We start from the raw sequence: 20,959 nt of genomic DNA on the forward strand, positions 1-20,959 counted from the left end.
TTGATCTTCAATTTCTCAATTTATTCTGCTATTTTTTTTCTTGTTGCTTAATCGGGTCAATCCTAACATCTGGCATAAAGACTCTGGCATGCCAACTATATCTGATTTAGTCTAACTTAATGAAACGGGGTAAACCAAATTTCATAATCCATTTCAATTCTATTTTCATATAATTCTCATTTCAATTCTGTTTCATATTCAAATCACATATCGCCTAATGTTGAGCTAGGTTCAGCCAGCCCTATTTTTCGATTGTAAGTCCGTTTTTGTCCTGTTTTTAATAATTTCTACGTTTTTGAGATTGTTGCAACTAGGTATAGCTAGCCTAGGGACTATTTTGCAAAACTGTTAAAGATTTTAAAAGTTTTCATTGATGAATACATGAGTATTTTGATGTTTAATGATAGATTATGAATGTTTGATGATAGTTGTAAAAGTTTTGTTAAGTGATTTTTAATGAAAATGTAAATTAAGGGCTAAATTGTGAAATGCGTAAATTTAGTGGTTAAAATGTGAAATAAATGAAAAATATAGGCTGCTAGGGGCATAATAGTAATTCGGCTAGCATAGGTTAGTATTGAATTGTATGAATTTGTGATTTATGAAATAAGGACTAAATTTTAAAAGATGTGAAACATTAGGGGAAATTGTGTAAAAATGCCTTAAAGTGAATTTTGGACTAAATTGAATAGAGAGATGATTAAATAAGTTAATTTTGATTTTATTTATATCAAGAAAGGAAAAATACGGACTTAGATCGGGGAAAGAACAAAATTACAGAATAGTTGACTTGTTTCGCCATTTTAGCATCCGAGGTAGGTTTGTATGTAATAAGCATTAATATAATTATGTTTTAAATGCTTTGATATTATATGAATTGTGAATTTGACTCTACGAATACGTTCGACGATGATTCGACATTGAAAGTCCCAGTTGAACATTAGGAATAGATTAGGATACTAGTGACATGTCATTACGGGATACATTGATTTGGTTTCAGGCTATGATATTAGCACTTCAAGTGCAAGATACATTGATTTGGCTTCGGGCCATAATATTAGCACTTCGGGTGCAAGATACATTGATTTGGCTTCGGGCCATGGTATTAGCACTTCCGGTGCGAGATACATTGAGTTGGCTTCAGGTCATGATATTAACACTTAGTGTGCGAGACTCCTGAGTATCCAACTTCTATTCTGAATGGTTCAACGGGTATATTGAAAATGTGAAATGATGAGAAATAGATACGTATTAGTACAGGTATGTACAGAAAACTATACAAACAATGAGTTAAAGGAAGTTGAGAGCTTATGATCATATATATGGTTAAATTCTATGTTAACTTGGTGATTAATGTTTAAATGCAAGATATGTTATTTATTTTGAAATGTAAATGAATGGTGATATTTATTTCTTATTTTCATACGAGCTTTCTAAGCTATGAAGCTTACATTGTTTTTTTTCCCATGTTTTATAGTGCTTTCTAAGCTAGCTCGGATTTGGGGATCGTCAGAGACTACATCACACTATCAAGCTATAAATTTGGTACTTTTAAGTTTATGTTTTAAGTATATGGCATGCATAGGTATTTTGAGTCATTTTGATTATAGGTTGTTAATGATTTTGGCCATGTGAAATGGTTTGTAAATGTATACGTTTTGACTTGTAAATATAGCCATGAGAGTTGGCTTAATTTGGTTGTTTTGGTTATGTATAAATATGTGCATATATGTTTTGTGTTGTGAGTTTATGGATGTATATATAATGCTTGGGAATTATAAAGATTAAGATGCTAAGTGGTTGATTTTAGAGTAGATACATGCTTGTGGTTTTGATGCAAAATGGTGCAAGTTTAGAAGTGTAAAATTAGTTGATTTATAAATGTGAATTGGTATAAATGGTATAACATGTATTTGTGATTTATGTGTATGGAGAATGAGAGAATAGAATGTGCATGAGGTATGGTTGAATTGGTTGATTAAAATGCCTTTTAATGTTGTGTTTTGATGCTATTTGGGTCAATATAGGTGTGCACAAGTTTGGGTGGCAAAATGGCTTGGTAAATAGCCTATTTGTCCACACGGGCAGAGACACGGGCGTGTGTCTCAGCCGTGTGTGATACACGGCCATGTACACGGTTGTGTGTCCCCTGGTGCTGAAATTAAAATTAAGTCAGTATGCTCCACACGGCCTCACACACGGGCGTATGACTTGGCCATGTGGCGTAAGTCAGTATACCCTATAGGTTTGGCACGGCCTAGCACACGGTCATGTATGGCCATTTTTAGGGCACACGGGCTAGTCACATAGACGTGTGTGTTAGCTGTGTGACCTAAGTCAGAGAGTTATATGGGGTCGGACACAGGCTGAGACACGGCTATGTGCTTCCATTTCTAATGTCCACACGGCCTGTGACATGGACGTGTCTGTAGGCCATGTGAGACACACGGGTGGGCCATACAAGAGTATGTCGCCTGTTTTTGAGAAAATTTCTTAAGTGTTCAAAAAGTTTCCAAAGTTATCGGTTTAGTCCCGAACCAATCTAAATGCATGTTAAGGTCTTCGTAGGCTCGTATTAGGGACGAAATGTTTAATTGTGATTGAATTGCTCATGAATTGATTAATTGTATGAAAGATGTATGTTTAAATGTGTGATAAGTTTGATAATGCTCCGTAACCCTATTCCGGCGTTGAATACGAGTGACGGGTGTTACACACTGGGTTGTATAAAGCCTTGATCTAATAAATCTTGCAATTGTACTTTCAATTCTTTCAACTCTTTTAGCGACATGCGATAAGGGGCAATACATACTGGAGTAGTTCTCGGATAAACTTTAATTGCAAACTCCACCTCTCGATCAGGAGGAAGTCTTGGTAATTCTTCCGAAAACACATCTGAAAATTCACACACCGTACAATTTTCCTCTAATTTTGGGCTTTTCGCAGTCAAATTTATGACATAAGAAAGAAACGTTTCACAACCCTGGTAAATCAACTTATCTGCCTTTATTGTTAAGATTATTTGGGCAAGACCAGTTGGTTTCATACCTTTCACTTCCATCTCTTCACCATTTGAAACTTGTATCTTAAAATTTTTCTTCCAGCAATCAATAATTACACCATGCTCTGACAACCAATCCATTCTCAAAATCACATCAAATTCATCAAATGGCATCAACAGTAAATCGGCCAAAAATATTTTACCCTGAATCTCAATAGGGCACCACCTACATACTTGATTTACTTTCACCGAATGTCCTATCGGATTTGAAAAATTAATTCTAACCTCAAATATCTCAACTATTAGTTTCTTTATATTAATCAGCCCAGTTCTCATGTATGAATATGTAGAACATGGATCTATCAATACATGAATAGATACAAAAAATAAAGAAAAAAATACCAGAAACAACATCGGTGGCATCACCTTCCCCTCTGGTCCTAATAGTATAAACTCTGGCAGGAATGGTAGCCTTTGCATGACTTGCAGATGAATCAATGACTCTCCCCTGACTGCCTCTACCACTAACACCACCTCGGGTACTACCACGACTTTGAGGTGTAGAAGTTGATCTCTGAGATGACACAGAAGTAACATCAACCGACTTTGGACAATCTCAAACATAATGCTCCATAAAACCACATCTTATACATGCTACGGTCTTACGCCAGCACTCTCATTTATGACGCTTCCCATAATAATCGCACTGTGGTATCCAAACAGTACGACTAGGACAATCTGCTCTAGCTATTGGAACAGATGACTGTCTAGATCAGCTTCTGCCCTCAACACCAATCTAAAGTGTAGTGGATCTCCCTTGACTTCTGAAATCTCTAGCTTGTTTAGAAGGTGGTTATGAGCTAAAACCAATCGGTCTTTTTCCTTGAGCTTTATCACCCATTTTCTCTTTATCTAACCCCATTGCTTGCTCTACCATCTTGGCTCTTTCTACTTTATTAGCAATCTCTGTAATCTTGTGAGAAGCCAGTCGGAATTTAATCTTAACTCTCAATATTTGGCGGAAGCGTTTGCAAGCAGCTTCATCAGTAAGAACCAAATCTGGAGTATACTTGGATAGGCAAAGAAATTCTCGTTCATAATCGATAATGTTCATCTTTCCCTGTTTTAGCTCAATAAACTCTTTCTTTTTTTTTCTCTTCTAGATACAATTCTCGAACATACCTCTTGTTAAACTGGTCTGAAACAACTCCCAATTAATCTGATCTGCACATTGGGAATGAACCACTGTTCTCCACCAATGAAAGGCATCACCTTATAGTAGAGACACAATACACTCCAAATAGTCAACTAGGGTGCATTCTAATTGTTCGAATATCCTTTCAATTGATTCTAACCATTGTTCAACAATAGAAGGATCAACACCTCTCACACCTCTAAACTCAGTGGCCCCGTGTTTTCTTATTTCTTTAATCAAAGAACCTCTCTGTCTAGCGAGAGGTGCAGGCTGAGGTGCAATACCAGCATGTAATGACCCAAAATTCACGGGCACAAAAAAAAATGAGTTATAGGGTCTCCGTCTTAGTGAAATAAGTTTGAAAATAATTATTAGGAATAATTGTGAGCCTAGTAATGTGTTTAATTAGGCTTTAATTAAGTGAAATTAGCTCAATTTAGTGTAAATAATAAAAAAAGTCTAAATTGAATAAAGAGTAAAAGTTTAATTGTAGATTAAAATAAAATAAAAAGGGCCAAAATGACAAATATGCCATTTACTATAGAATGAGGTGGCATAAGCGTAAGATTTTTCTTACTTTATTAAATTATTATATTGTATGATTATTATTTTATTTAAGTTATAATATGAATTATAGATAAATAAATAAATAAATCTAGTTGTATGACAAGTGTAGGGTGATGAAGTATACAAGTGTATTGAAATAATAATTAAATAGGTACACTTGTAATATATTTAGTTATTTACTTAAAATTTAAGTAAAAATATAATAATAATAACATTATTATTATTATTATTATTATAATATTAAAAAAATTAAGAAAAGACAAGTGTAAGGTAAAAATAAAAGACAAGTGTATTAATTTAAATAAGTACATTTGTATTATTTATGTATAATTAGTGAAAAGATATTTTAAATTTATTATTAATTAGTAAAAGATATTTATTAGATGTTTATTTTTATTAAAATTATTAATTATATTATATTATGAAATAGATTAGATCAAGACAATTGTAGGGTGGATATGGGATACAATTGTAATATATACATTTGCTATTAAATAGATATTTTATATTAATTAATTAATTAAATAGAAAACAAATTAAAATAAGTAAAATAAATGAAATAATAAAAGAATAAAAAGAAAGACAAAAGAAACAAAGAAGAAACAGTACAGAAGCATTTCGAAATAGGGGAAGAAAAAGAAAGAAATAAAAGAAAAAGGAAAAACTAGGGTTTTAAGGTTTGAAGCTTTAAAAGGTAAGTAAATTAAGTCATTTTCTCTTAATTTTGATGTTTTAAAAGCTTTAGAACAAAGTTTTGTTGAAATTAAGTTGAAGTTTTGAAAGTTCTTAGGTTCTTGAACATTGTAATACTACCCGTATTCATTGCCGGAATAGGGTACGAGGCATTACCGGAGTTTACGAATTAATTTTTTTTTCAATTCAACATATTTTCATGATAAATTCATGCATTTATATAAGATAACGTCATCACATATCTATAACCAAGTTTATTAACCATACTAATGGCTAACTTTACATTCATTTCACGTTAACATTTACTTTGTTAGCTTATACATGCCATTGATTTCCAAAATAAAGTTTCTTTATATACCGAAATCCTGAGGTTGACAGTGTGATGTGTCTCCGACCAAATCCGACCTCCGAGCTCTTAACACTACAAAACAGGGAAAAAGGAAACGGGGTAAGCACTTTGTACTTAGTAAGCTCATGTAACAAGAATTATACTTACCTAATATTTTCAATACAATATAATAAACATTCATATATCCATTCAATGCATTATTACCCTAATATGCACAAACTCAACATTCAAGTTAGTACAATAATTTCCATGTATCAATAATATATATATACCAAGATTGATGTACTCATCAATACCATGATTTTCATTCCCTTATTATTTTTCATATTTATCCCGTTGAATTTATCGGAATTTTGATGGATTTTCAGAGGTACACTTTTAGTGTACAATTCCGGGTCCGTCAATTCATATTCATGTGCGCACATTTCCATTTCAGAGAGCACACTCCCGCGAACCTCAACCTTGCAGCGGGATTACCAGTCCAGGCTAAGTCCCCTGCAATATAAACTCATAGAGTATTATCGAGATTACCAGTCCAGGCTAAATCCCCTGCAACGACAATTACTCTAATGAGGTTGGATCTGAATTACCAGTCCATGCTAAATTCAGACCCTAATTCTGATTACCCATCTGGGCTAAATCCATTTTACACATATTCTTCGAGAGGACTATATTAGGATAGGATCACCCGTCCGGGCTAGATCCTTTTTACCGTCAATTCCTTTTCAGAAATCCATCGAATTTTCCTTTCATTCAAACGGGATTTCTTCCCACTTTATCAAATATATCAATGTTTCATAAATTTTCATACAATGAACATTCAAATCATATTCATATCAAAAACATGCATTTCAAGCATTTAAGAATATAATTCAAGTTACATGAACTTACCTTGATACTTGTTTGTAAAAAAAAATCTACTAATTCGAACTTTTTCCTTTCCTCGATCTAGCTTCGTATTTGAATCTTCTGGATCTAAATAAATAAATTTAATTATCAATTTAATACATTTCATGTTCATATGCAACATTCTCTAGAATTCAACTATTATTATTTATAGTTTATTCAAAGTTGTCTATTTGAGTCATAGTCACTAAATTATTTATAACTCGAGCTATGGAACTCCAAATTAAGATCCGTTAATTTTACCTAAAACTAGGCTCATATATATTCTTACCATAAAATTTTCATAATTTTTTGTTTAGCCAATAATTACAGTTTATTCTTTAAAGTAACCCCTGTTCTGCTGTCTGACAGTTCTGACCCTTCTTCACTAAAAATTAATTATCTCTCCATACAGGATTCAAATGATGTTATTGTTTGTTTCTCTTAAAAATATACTCATTCAGGATTCTATACATATAAATTTAAGCCCATAATTATTTTTATTCAATTTTTTATGATTTTTCAAAGTCAGAACAGGGGAATCCAAATTCATTCTGACCTTGTCTCACAAAATTCATTATATCTCAAAATTTACAAATCCATTACTTACACTATTTCTTCTATGAGAAACTAGACTCAATAAGATTTAATTCCATATTTTGTTCATCTTCTAATTCGATTTCTACAATTTATGGTGATTTTTCAAAGTTAGTCTACTGCTGCTGTCCAAACTGTTTTTGTGCAAGCTGTTTATTACCATTTTTCCCCTAAGCTTTTAATAAATGATAATTTCGTCCCTACTCAATTAGCCTCTCAATTGAGCTGATTTTTCTCAATTAACATTTTATTCTATCACCTTAAACTAGTTTAAAACCTTTAGGAATCAGAATTTCAGCAATAGACTTTAATTCTAAGCATTTTCACAATTAGGTCCTAAAAATCAATTTCTATTGAAATTACCAAATAAAATCATCTAATAAACAAATTAAAGCTTTAATTTCATTCTATTTAATCATAAAATTACAACACTCAACCATGGTGGCTTTCAATTTCATCCATGAAATCAAAAACTAATGAATTTAATAGTAGGACCTAGTTGTAAAAGTCTTAGAAACACAAAGATTACAAGAAAAAGGCAAGGATTAACTCACTTGGTGCAAAAATTATGAAATACCAGCTTAGAGAACCCTCCTATGGCGTTTTTAGCTGCTGGAATTGAAGAGAAATGAAGAGAAATCTAGATATTTCCTATTTAGTCCTAGTTTTATTTAGTTAATTTTGCAATATTCCAATTTTACCCTTAATTTATCAATTTTTCTGCTGATTTCATACCCTTGCCGTCCAGCCCAAATAACTTTTGGGTCTAATTCCCTTTTATATCCTTTCTCATTAGACTAATAAGCTATTTAATCACTCTAGCAACTTTTACACTTATTACAATTCAGTCCTTTTCATTTAATTGACTACCCAAACATTAAAATTTCCTAACGGAATTTTAATACCACATTAATAACATTTCATAAATATTTATAAAATTATTTTTGACTCGGTTTTACGAGATAGAGGTCCTGATACCTTATTTTATCCAATTTCTTCAATAATTTCTTTTTCAAACTAATCACTAAATTGATAAAATTTTCCTATCAATATTTTCATACGATTTTCCTATCATATAAATTTTCAAGCAAAAATATTGAAATAAATTTCTCTTTAAATCGGATCTACGGTTACGAAACCACTGTTCCGATAACCTTGAATTTAAGCCATTACAACTTTCCCCCCCTTTTAAGGATTTTCGTCCTCGAAAATCTTACCAGTAAAGAGGTTTGGGTATTGTTTCCTCATTGCCTCCTCCGGTTCCCATGTTGCTTCCACAATCCCGTGCTTTTGCCACAATACTTTCACCAAATTTATCTTTTTATTTCTAAGCTCTTTTGTCTCCCGTGCCAATATCTTGACCGGTTCTTCACTGTAAGTCATATCCGGTTGAATCTCTACTTTTGTCGGAGAAATAACATGTGAAGGATCTGATCGATATCGTCGTAACATAGATACATGAAAAACATTATGGATTCTATCAAGTTCCGGTGGTAATGCCAATCGATAAGCGACCGGTCCAATTCTTTCTATGATTTCATAGGGCCCGATAAATCTTGGACTCAATTTACCCTTTCGACCGAATCGAAGAACTTTCTTCCAAGGAGACACTTTCAGAAATACCTTGTCACCGACTTGAAATTTAATCTCTTTTCGCTTAAGGTCGGCATATGATTTTTGACGATCGGAAGCTGCTTTTAGACTATCTCGAATAACCTTTACTTTTTCTTCTGTTTCCCGGATCAAATCAACCCCATGTATCTTCCTTTCACTGAGCTCTGTCCAATATAACGGTGTTCTACATTTTCTACCATACAAAGCTTCATACGGAGCCATTTTAATACTAGACTGATAACTGTTATTGTAAGCAAATTCAATCAAAGGTAGATACCTCTCCCAATTACCTTCAAACTCTAGTATACAACATCGGAGCATATCTTCCAATACTTGAATTACATGCTCAGATTGACCATCTGTTTGAGGATGAAATGCAGTGCTGAAATAAACTGAGTACCCAAGGCTTCTTGCAATTTGTCCCAGAAACGAGACGTAAATCGGGGATCTCTATCTGATATAATGGAGACAGGCACTCCATGTAACCTGACAATCTCAGATATGTACAGTTCAGCTAGTTTATCTAAAGAATAATCCATACGTACCGGAATAAAGTGAGCTGACTTTGTCAATCGGTCCACAATCACCCAAATAGCATCTTTTTTCCTCGGAGACAAAGGTAGCTCCAATACAAAATCCATAGTGATTCTTTCCCATTTCCATTCCGGTATAGTAATTGGCTGAAGTAACCCCGAAGGTACTTGATGTTCAGCTTTAACTTGTTGACATATTAAACACCTTGATACAAACTCAGAGATATCACGTTTCATTCCCGATCACCAGTACATCTTTTTCAGATCATTATACATTTTATTACTCCCCGGATGTACAGACATAGTACTACTGTGGGCCTCCCATAGAATCTTCTGTATGAGCTCTGAATTCTGAGGTACACATACCCTACCTCTGAATAATAAACAATCATCAGAACCAATCTGAAATTCAGAATCATTACCTGACTCACACTGTGCCCGTTTAACCTGTAACTTCTCATCATTCTTCTGAGCTTCACATATTTGCTGTAAAAATGTCGGTTTAGCTCTCAATTCAGCTAGGATTGAACCATCATCAGTCAATGATAACCAGGTATTCATAACTCGTAAAGCAAACAGAGATTTCCGGCTCAAAGCATCAGCTACAACATTAGCCTTACCCGGATGGTAATCAATAATCAAATCATAGTCCTTTATCAGTTCAAGCCACCTGCGCTTTCTCAAATTCAAATCTTTCTGTGTCATCAAATATTTCAAGCTTTTATGATCAGTATAAATATGACATTTCTCACCGTACAAGTAATGCCGCCATATCTTCAGCGCAAATACAATAGCAGCTAGTTCAAGATCATGTACTGGGTAATTTCTTTCATGTGGTTTAAGTTGTCTTGAAGTATAGGCTATTACTTTACCTTCTTGCATCAAAACACAACCTAAACCATTTAATGAGGCATCACTGTAAATAACAAATTCCTTACCCGGTTCAGGCTGCACTAATACAGGTGCTTTCGTTAATAGGTCTTTCAATCGGTTGAAACTTTGTTGACATTCATCGGTCCACTCGAACTTTACATCTTTCTGCAATAATCGAGTCATTGGACAAGCTATCATAGAGAATCCCTGTACAAATCTCCGATAATAACCAGCTAAACCCAAGAAACTTCTAACTTCAGATACATTCTTCGGTGGACTCCAATTGACAATAGCTGAAATTTTACTTGGATCTACCCTGATGCCTTCGGCAGATACAATGTGTCCAAGAAAACTCACTTCTCGAAGCCAAAATTCACATTTACTGAATTTAGCATACAACTGCTTCTCTCGTAGAATTTGCAACACAATTCTCAAATGTTCTGCATGTTCTTCTTCATCCCGAGAATAAACCAAAATATCATCAATGAATACTACTACAAATCTATCTAAGTACGATCTAAATATCCGGTTCATCAAATCCATGAATACTGCAGGTGCATTAGTTAGCCCAAACGGCATAACTAGAAACTCATAATGCCCGTACCTGGTTCTAAAGGCTGTTTTTGGCACATCTGACTCCTTTACCCGTAACTGATAATAACCTGATCGAAGATCAATCTTTGAAAACATAGTAGCACCTTTCAGCTGATCAAATAAATCATCAATCCGGGGTAACGGGTACTTATTCTTTATGGTTACTTTATTAAGCTGCCGGTAGTCGATACATAATCTCAAAGACCCATCTTTCTTTTTCACAAACAGAACTGGAGCACCCTAAGGTGAATGACTCGGTCGAACAAAACCCCTGTCAACAAGCTCTTGCAATTGTGTCTTTAACTCTTTTAATTCTATAGGAGCCATCCGGTACGGAGCTATGGAGATCGGAGTAGTTCCCGGAATCAAATCTATAGAAAATTCCACTTCTCTTTCTGGTGGCAATCCTGGTAATTCTTCTGGAAACACATCAGAAAATTCACATACCACTGGAACTGCCTGTATCTTTGACTCAGATACCTTGGTGTCGAGTACATAAGCCAAGTAAGCATCATACCCCTTTTTGACATACCTCTGTGCTGCCATTACTGAAATCATATCAGATAACCCCTCTGTCTGATCAGATTTAACCCGGAGCAACTCACTATTCTGACATTTTAACACAATATATTTTTATTTACAATTTACTACCGCATCATGCTGGGTTAACCAATCCATACCCAATATCACGTCAAATTCATCAAATGGCAGTAACATCAAATCAGCCGGGAAACAATAACCTCTTACCATCAGTGGACAATTTTTACAAATTTTATCCACTAACACAGACTGGCCCAGGGGGTTCGAGACTTTAACCACAAATTCAGTAGGTTCAATAGATAAATTTTTAACAATTGCAAGTTTAACACATATATATGAATGCGTAGAACCAGGATCAATCAATGCAGTAATATCAGTATCAAGTAAAGAAAATGTACCAGTAATAACATCGGGTGCTGAAGCATCTTCTCTGGCACGAATGGCATATGTCCTAGCAGGTGGTCGTACCTCAGGCCTACTTATAGTATCTTTTGTAGCTCCTCGACTACCACTGACATTACCGGATGGTCGAGGTGGTCTGCCCCTAGAAACTAGATTACTCGGCTTCGATATATGTTCAACTTCTTTTTCAACCCTTTCTGGACAATCTCTGAGGAAATGGTCAAAAGAACCACATCGGTAACAAGCCCCACTCTTAAATCGGCATTCACCAAAATGAGCTTTATTATAGTACTGGCATCTCGGTTTAGGAGTGCCAACACTGCCAACACTGGTCACTGATGGAGTAGAAGGCCTTGGATTAGTGCGTTGAGAACCTCGTTCTTAGCCCGAATACCCAATGGCTGAAGTAGAACGATCCTGATATTTCTTCAATTTCTTTGAAGCAGAAAACTGGGATTTTCCCATCAGTCTTTTACTAAAATTCGAGCTTCCCTCTCAGCCTGTTTCTTTTCTTTGCTCAATTCTTCTGCTTTATAAGCTCTCTCTGCCAATGTAGCAAACTCTCGAATTTCAAGAATTTCGATCAGTAACTTAATGTCTTCATTCAACCCTTCTTCGAATCGTTTACACATTTCAACTTCTGACTGTACCCATTCTCGAGCATATTTACTCAATCGAACAAATTCTCTTTCATATTCAGATACTGATCTATTGCCCTGTTTTAGCTCAAGAAATTCTTTTCTTTTTTGGTCAAGGAACCTCTGGCTGATATATTTTTTTCTGAACTCGGTCTGAAAGAATTCCCATGTAATTTCTTCTTTCGGAACAACTGAAGCTTTAGTATTCCACCAATGGTAAGCTGTATCTTTTAGCAGTGAGACAGCACATTTCAGACATTCTTCTGGTGTACAAGATAATTCTTCCAGAACCCGAGTAGTATTTTCTAACCAGAATTCAGCCCGTTCAGAATCATCATTAACTGCTGCTCGAAATTCTTCGGCCCCATATTTTCGAATTTTATCTACTGGAGCTTTCCCTTTTCTGACAGATTCAGTACCTGTACCTTGTGGGATCTCGGGAACCGGTGAAGGAGCAGGAGGGGGAGCTTGAACTTGCTGCACTACAGGGTTAGTTCTTAAGTATTGATTAAACCATTCATTCATCATTTGAAAGAAGGCTGTTTTTGCCTCCTCCCATCGACCCTCTGTCTCGGGCCTTTTACTGCTAGTTTCTTCTCTTTGTACTAAAGCCGGAGCATGACTCCCAGCTTCCTCAGATTGAGCTCGGTCGGATGACATTACTATAAGAAAAACACATTTTAAATGGTCAGGAGATATCACACTATCAATAATAATTTAAATGGCATGTATAGCTAATCCCGTATTTGCTACATCAGTCATAGAACCGGCTAAACCGTAGCTCTGATACCAATAAATGTAATACCCCTACCCGTATTCATTGCCGGAATAGGGTACGAGGCATTACCGGGGTTTACGAATTAATTTTTTTTTTCAATTCAACATATTTTCATGATAGATTCATGCATTTATATAAGATAACGTCATCACATATCTATAACCAGGTTTATTAACCATACTAATGGCTAACTTTACATTCATTTCTCGTTAACATTTACTTTGTTAGCTTATACATGCCATTGATTTCCAAAATAAAGTTTCTTTATATACTGAAATCCGACCTTCGAGCTCTTAACACTACAAAACAGGGAAAAAGGAAACGGGGTAAGCACTTTGTGCTTAGTAAGCTCATGTAACAAGAATTATACTTACCTAATATTTTCAATACAATATAATAAACATTCATATATCCATTCAATGCATTATTACCCTAATATGCACAAACTCAACATTCAAGTTAGTACAATAATTTCCATGTATCAATAATATATATATATACCATGATTGATGTACTCATCAATACCATGATTTTCATTCCCTTATTATTTTTCATATTTATCCCGTTGAATTTATCGGAATTTCGATGGATTTTCAGAGGTACACTTTTAGTGTATAATTCCGGGTCTGTCAATTCATATTCATGTGCGCACATTTCCATTTCAGAGAGCACACTCCCGCGAACCTCAACCTTGCAGCGGGATTACCAGTCCAGGCTAAATCCCCTGCAATATAAACTCATAGAGTATTGTCGGGATTACCAGTCCAGGCTAAATCCCCTGCAACGACAATTACTCTAATGAGCTTGGATCTGAATTACCAGTCCAGGCTAAATTCAGACCCTAATTCGGATTACCCGTCCGGGCTAAATCCATTTTACACATATTCTTCGGGAGGGCTATATTAGGATAGGATCACCCGTCCGGGCTAGATCCTTTTTACCGTCAATTCCTTTTCAGAAATCCATCGAATTTTCCTTTCATTCAAACGGGATTTCTTCCCATTTTATCAAATATATCAATGTTTCATAAATTTTCATACAATGAACATTCAAATCATATTCATATCAAAAACATGCATTTCAAGCATTTAAGAATATAATTCAAGTTACATGAACTTACCTTGATACTTGTTTGTAAAAAAAAAATCTACTAATCTCAAACTTTTTCCTTTCCTCGATCTAGCTTCGTATTTGAATCTTCTGGATCTAAATAAATGAATTTAATTATCAATTTAATACATTTCATGTTCATATGCAACATTCTCTAGAATTCAACTATTATTATTTATAGTTTATTCAAAGTTGTCTATTTGAGTCATAGTCACTAAATTATTTATAACTCGAGCTATGGAACTCCAAATTAAGATCCGTTAATTTTACCTAAAACTAGACTCATATATATTCTTACCATAAAATTTTCATAATTTTTTGTTTAGCCAATAATTACAGTTTATTCTTTAAAGTAACCCCTGTTCTGCTGTCTGACAGTTCTGACCCTTCTTCACTAAAAATTAATTATCTCTTCATACAGGATGCAAATGATGTTCTTGTTTGTTTCTATTAAAAATATACTCATTCAGGATTCTATACATATAAATTTAAGCCCATAATTATTTTTATTCAATTTTTTATGATTTTTCAAAGTCAGAACAGGGGAATCCAAATTCATTCTGACCTTGTCTCACAAAATTCATTATATCTCAAAATTTACAAATCCATTACTTACACTATTTCTTCTATGAGAAACTAGACTCAATAAGATTTAATTCCATATTTTGTTCATCTTCTAATTCGATTTCTACAATTTATGGTGATTTTTCAAAGTTAGTCTACTGCTGCTGTCCAAACTGTTTTTGTGCAAGCTGTTTATTACCATTTTTCCCCTAAGCTTTTAATAAATGATAATTTCGTCCCTACTCAATTAGCCTCTCAATTGAGCTGATTTTTCTCAATTAACATTTTATTCTATCACCTTAAACTAGTTTAAAACCTTTAGGAATCAGAATTTCAGCAATAGACTTTAATTCTAAGCATTTTCACAATTAGGTCCTAAAAATCAATTTCTATTGAAATTACCAAATAAAATCATCTAATAAACAAATTAAAGCTTTAATTTCATTCTATTTAATCATAAAATTACAACACTCAACCATGGTGACTTTCAATTTCATCCATGAAATCAAAAACTAATGAATTTAATAGTAGGACCTAGTTGTAAAAGTCTTAGAAACACAAAGATTACAAGAAAAAGGCAAGGATTAACTCACTTGGTGCAAAAATTATGAAATACCAGCTTAGAGAACCCTCCTATGGCGTTTTTAGCTGCTGGAATTGAAGAGAAATGAAGAGAAATCTAGATATTTCCTATTTAGTCCTAGTTCTATTTAGTTAATTTTGCAATATTCCAATTTTACCCTTAATTTATCAATTTTTCTGCTGATTTCAACCCTTGCCGTCCAGCCCAAATAACTTTTGGGTCTAATTCCCTTTTATATCCTTTCTCATTAGACTAATAAGCTATTTAATCACTCTAGCAACTTTTACACCTATTACAATTCAGTCCTTTTCATTTAATTGACTACCCAAACATTAAAATTTCCTAACGGAATTTTAATACCACATTAATAACATTTCATAAATATTTATAAAATTATTTTTGACTCGGTTTTAAAAGATAGAGGTCCCGATACCTTATTTTACCCAATTTCTTCAATAATTTCTTTTTCAAACTAATCACTAAATTGATAAAATTTTCCTATCAATATTTTCATACGATTTTCCTATCATATAAATTTTCAAGCAAAAATATGGAAATAAATTTCTCTTTAAATCGGATCTACGGTTACGAAACCATTGTTCCGATAACCTTGAATTTAGGCCATTACAGTTCATGTTGAACAAAATAATGAATTAGGGATTTAATTGAATGAATTTTAAGTTAGAATTAATTAAAGGATTAAATTATAAATTAGGCTATAAGTTTTGTGTTGTAGGGAGTAAATTGAAAGAAGTTTTAAATTAGGGTTTTATTATGAATACTTGATAGTTAGGATGAATATGGAAGAAAAATAAATAGAATTGAAGTATGAAATAAATGAAACAAATAAAAGAGTCAATTAGGATTAAATTTAAAATTAGGCATAAATTGAGTAGAAATTTAATTAATTATTTAAATTAATGCTGTAATAAATAATGTAAATTGTTATTATTATTATTATTTTCGTAGCTAACAAGGAAAACGATGCATCGGCATTCAAAGGAAAAGAAAAGATCGTTGAGGAGTAAACTCGTATTCCGGGTTTGTATTATTATAACTCAAACTATTTATTAATTTGTATATTGAATATATAGTTATGGAATAATTAAGGTAAGGTAAGTATTATATTTGAAATTAAATGTGAGTATGTGTGAAAATTAATTTGTATATGAATTAAGATAATAGATGTTTGAATTGATTGAGTATTGAAAATTTTTGTGGAAATGAAATTGAAATTGGAAAATAATACCCTATTAACTTGTCGGACTAGATTTGATACAAATGGCATGCCATTGGATTTGTGTTGTGATAAGGAGATTTGTAGTTCGGCCGAGAAGATGTTTCTGTTATTATATACTTCGGTTTATCTGAAGAGGCATTTAATGCCTTATTGGTGTGTTTGGGCGGATATATTATACTGGTGTGTTATGGAGGATTTATAATATTCCAGGTGTGTTTGGGTTGGGTATTCTGGTGTGTTTGGATGGAATCCGCGTATCTGTCAGAGTCTGAGCCTTGTTAATAGGGTAAATAATTGAAATGAAATTTTAAAAATGAGATTAATTGTTTTGGCACTATTGAAAAGTATGAGAAAGAATGTATGAGTTAAATTATGAATTGAGTTAGTATGTGAAAAAAAAATTATGAATTTAAGAGTTATGAGGTAATATAATTATATATAATTAGTTTAAATGATTATAAAGTTTATGGTTGATGTTTGTAATTTATTAATGTTAAATAGTTTTGATTTATAGTAATACCACTGAGTATGAAATACTCAGCGTACGGTTTGTTTCCGTGCGTAGGTCATTAGAGTTTCAGTCCGGTCTAGCATCCAAAACAAACCCGACTCCGACAAGAAAATTTTGGTGACGTATTTCTTCTTTTTGTTTAAGTGGCATGTATTAGGTGGTTTTAAGTAAAAATAAGCAGAAATACTGTCGAAATTTTTATTAACAACAACAACATCAACAACAACAAAAACAATTTACGAAAAATTTTCTGGGATACTCGAACAAGTCCCGTTCTACTTTTAATATGTGTTTTGGGCTTCGAGAATCCAATATAGAGACTTAATTATGTGTATTACTATGAATGTTATATTAATTGTGAATTATTCGTAAGTTGTCTGATATGTCCGGTAATACCTCGTAACCTTATTCCGGCGACAGTTTAGGGTTAGGAGGTGTTACACAGCAACTCTCTGTAACAAATCAACAATAATATGCAATAATGGATCATCACATTGAGCTGACTGTCTTTTTCCGGAAGTTCTCAGGGACTGATGAACACTAGTTCCCTCTTCACCAGGTGCATTAGGTTTATTTTCGTCTTCTACTTCTACTTCTTATTCCATACTATCTCTCAATTCCTCAGACATATTACTATACAAAATTTCAAACAAAAAAATTTCAGCATTCGATTTCAGCTCAAACTCAATATTTAATAATGACATGTACACTAGACTTCACTATACATAATACATCACATTTTTATACATCCGGTATCAAATTCAGATAGCTCTGATGATACCACTCAAATGTGACACCTTATACCCAACCCAGTTATTGGATCTGAATATAAAATGCCACATTTTGTTGTCGAAGCAACTCACTTTTTCATTTTTATTTTGAAAAGGAAACATATTGTTAAAATTATTTTATAAAAATTTTGGCAGCATTTTTGCTTATTTTACGTAAAACCCTCTGCAAAATAATTTAGATTTTCACAAAATATCCATATTCAAATTATCTTCCAAATCAATTCCTAGCACTATGATTGTTCAAAACATATCAATAAACTAGATTTCTATGCTTTATTATTTTATCAAAACATTAGTTATAAAATACTACCTAAGAAAACATAATGGAAATATTTAAATTTAGTTTACGACATAATATTATATATATAAGCTTAGGTACACGCCATTTACATCAACTATAACGTAAACTCTTCACCAACATTGTTTGAGCTGAACTTCGATTCTTCGGATGCTACTGGAACGATCTAACGAATCTAACTACCTGCGCACAGAAAAATAAACAAACCGTATGCTGAGAAATTTTTTTGCTTAGTGGTGCTAATATCATATAAATTATTACATAAGTATTGGAAACAAATTAATTGATAGAAATAAACTAAAACATGGTTAAAAATATCATTAATAATATTACAATAAAAGAAAATTCTAATATTAATAAACTTTAATATTTTGATATTGACAAATCGAATAAAGAAAATAAGCTTTTTAATTAAATTCAAAATCGCGTAATTAATTTATTTTGCACAATATGGAAATTCAAATAAATTCAAGTTTTGTTTTAGCTTTTCATTCAATTTAGACATCTTACTAAAGTTTAGACTAATAACCAGATACATGAATCTGCCACCCCGAGTTGTTCGGCAACGATGGCTATCAAAGAAGTCTACGACCTTCTGAGAATTGGGATTGCCCAAGACCCTCTAGGAATTGGGGCTAACAATAACATCTGACCGACTTGACCTTTTCTCCCTCGACCCACTAGGAATTGGGGAGATCTAATTTCTCTGACATAAAGACTCTAAGGCATGCCAACTATATCTGATTTAGTCTAGCTTAGTGAAACGAGGTAAAAACCAAATTTCATGATCAATTTCAATTCTATTTTCATATAATTCTCATTTCAATTCTGTTTTATATTCAAATCACATGTCGCCTAATGTAATATAGGCTTCCAATTTGAAACATATTAAATATTTTCTTGCTCAATCATCTAAAATCATAATACTCAAATCCAAATCATAACCATGAATTCGCTAATTTAGTTTTATGAAAAACATAGTATTCATCTCGAAGCATAATTTTATAAATATTAACTAAATTATTCAAGCTCATCCAAAACTCATAAAAATAAAAAAAAATAAATATAACTAGTCATATTAAATTAAATATTCTAAAGTTTTATGTAATGAAAATAAGATATTAGTACAAACCTAAGTTTTAATCGCTTCTTTTCTTCGCCTTTCTCCTTCAAATTGTTCGCTTCGTTTTTAGTTAAAATAGGAGCAATTCAATACGAAACAATATCATTTATCCATTCTAAAACTAAAACTAATAAAAACAAACTTAAATATGCATGATTATTCATATTGACAACTTAAGTTTTCTAGTCCGAAATTCGCATATCTTTCGCCTCGATTATTCATTTTCAATTTCGTCTTCACCAGAGTACTCACTGCTTCACAAGTTATCATTTATCACCAATATTACACAAAATGACCAATGTTCTCTACTTCCCTTTTAACATGACCAAATATATCAAATAAACTTCTCATTCATTTTTGTTTCTTTTTTATACTTCTAACAAGCTAAAACTCATCTTATAATAATTTCCTATCTAAAAATATATCTATTTCACTTAAGTTTTCTAAGCTTCCATCAATGTCCTTTAATGGCAACTTCCAAAATACTTGATAAAAGAAAAAACTATTGGTATATATATGTAAAGCAAGCTTTAAAGATTCAAAATCTATAAAAAAAAATTGAAAAATAACCATACGTTAAGCTTCAAATTGAAGGAAAATGATGAAAGGAGTTTTCTTTTCTTTTTTTTTCTTTTTTTCCAAACCTTCGTGAGAAGGATGAGAAAGAACTTATTTTTCTCTCTTTATATATATATATTATAATAATTAATAAATTACTATTATTTTAAATAAAATGTTAAATAATAATTATTTAATGAAATTAAATATCATTTAAAGCAATTATGAAACTTTTGATTTTTTTAAAGTAAGAGTAAAATTACCATTAAGTCCTACCCATAAAAAAATAGGATAATTGCACTTTAGTCTCTATACTTTTCTAACTTATTCAATTTAATCCATGAACTCGATACTGAATTTTAAACTTAACCACGTACTCCTACTAATAATCCTCTGTGTTTTCATGCTGACGATTTTCTGTAAAAACGATACTACTATTGTGAAAATAAAATAACATAAAATAAAGAACACACAAATTTTTACGTGAAAACCCTTCGGGAAAAAACCACGGTTAGAGGAGAAGAAAATTTACTATGTCGAATTTGAATTATTACAAGAGGAATAGACTATGTCTATTTATAGGCTTGTAAAGCCATATTCTAGTAAGACTGAAACACCTTATTCTAATCAATATCAAATAGATGGAATTTAATAAGGTTTAAAAAACCTTATTCTAAAATAAAATAAAAGAAGTGTAATTCTATATGGATTCTTCTTTTATTTTATTTTACCACTGTATTTTATTTAAATAAGGATTCGAGTCACTTAATTCTAACAACTATTTATTTATAGATCACTTATTCAAGGACTTCTACCATAAATATTATTCTTCTCTCTTTTTTTTTAAAGTGGGGATGTTACATATTGGGTGCAGTGATGACGTATATTACATTCATAGGAAGTGAGTTTAGGCTGAATATTT

The 20,959-nt window shown here is 32.6% G+C and overlaps 1 protein-coding gene across 1 annotated transcript; it reads right to left on the minus strand.

The window, feature by feature from the left end:
- Positions 1-2,710: 2,710 nt before the first annotated feature.
- Positions 2,711-4,115, minus strand: LOC121228951 (uncharacterized). Its single transcript, XM_041111994.1, has 3 exons — positions 3,869-4,115; positions 3,404-3,616; positions 2,711-3,360 (listed from the first exon to the last, which is right to left on the minus strand). The coding sequence occupies exons 1-3, from the start codon at positions 4,113-4,115 to the stop codon at positions 2,711-2,713; spliced, it is 1,110 nt and encodes a 369-aa protein (XP_040967928.1).
- Positions 4,116-20,959: the final 16,844 nt, after the last annotated feature.

This window comes from Gossypium hirsutum, chromosome A05 (assembly GCF_007990345.1).
Source record: "Gossypium hirsutum isolate 1008001.06 chromosome A05, Gossypium_hirsutum_v2.1, whole genome shotgun sequence".
NCBI lineage: Eukaryota > Viridiplantae > Streptophyta > Magnoliopsida > Malvales > Malvaceae > Gossypium > Gossypium hirsutum.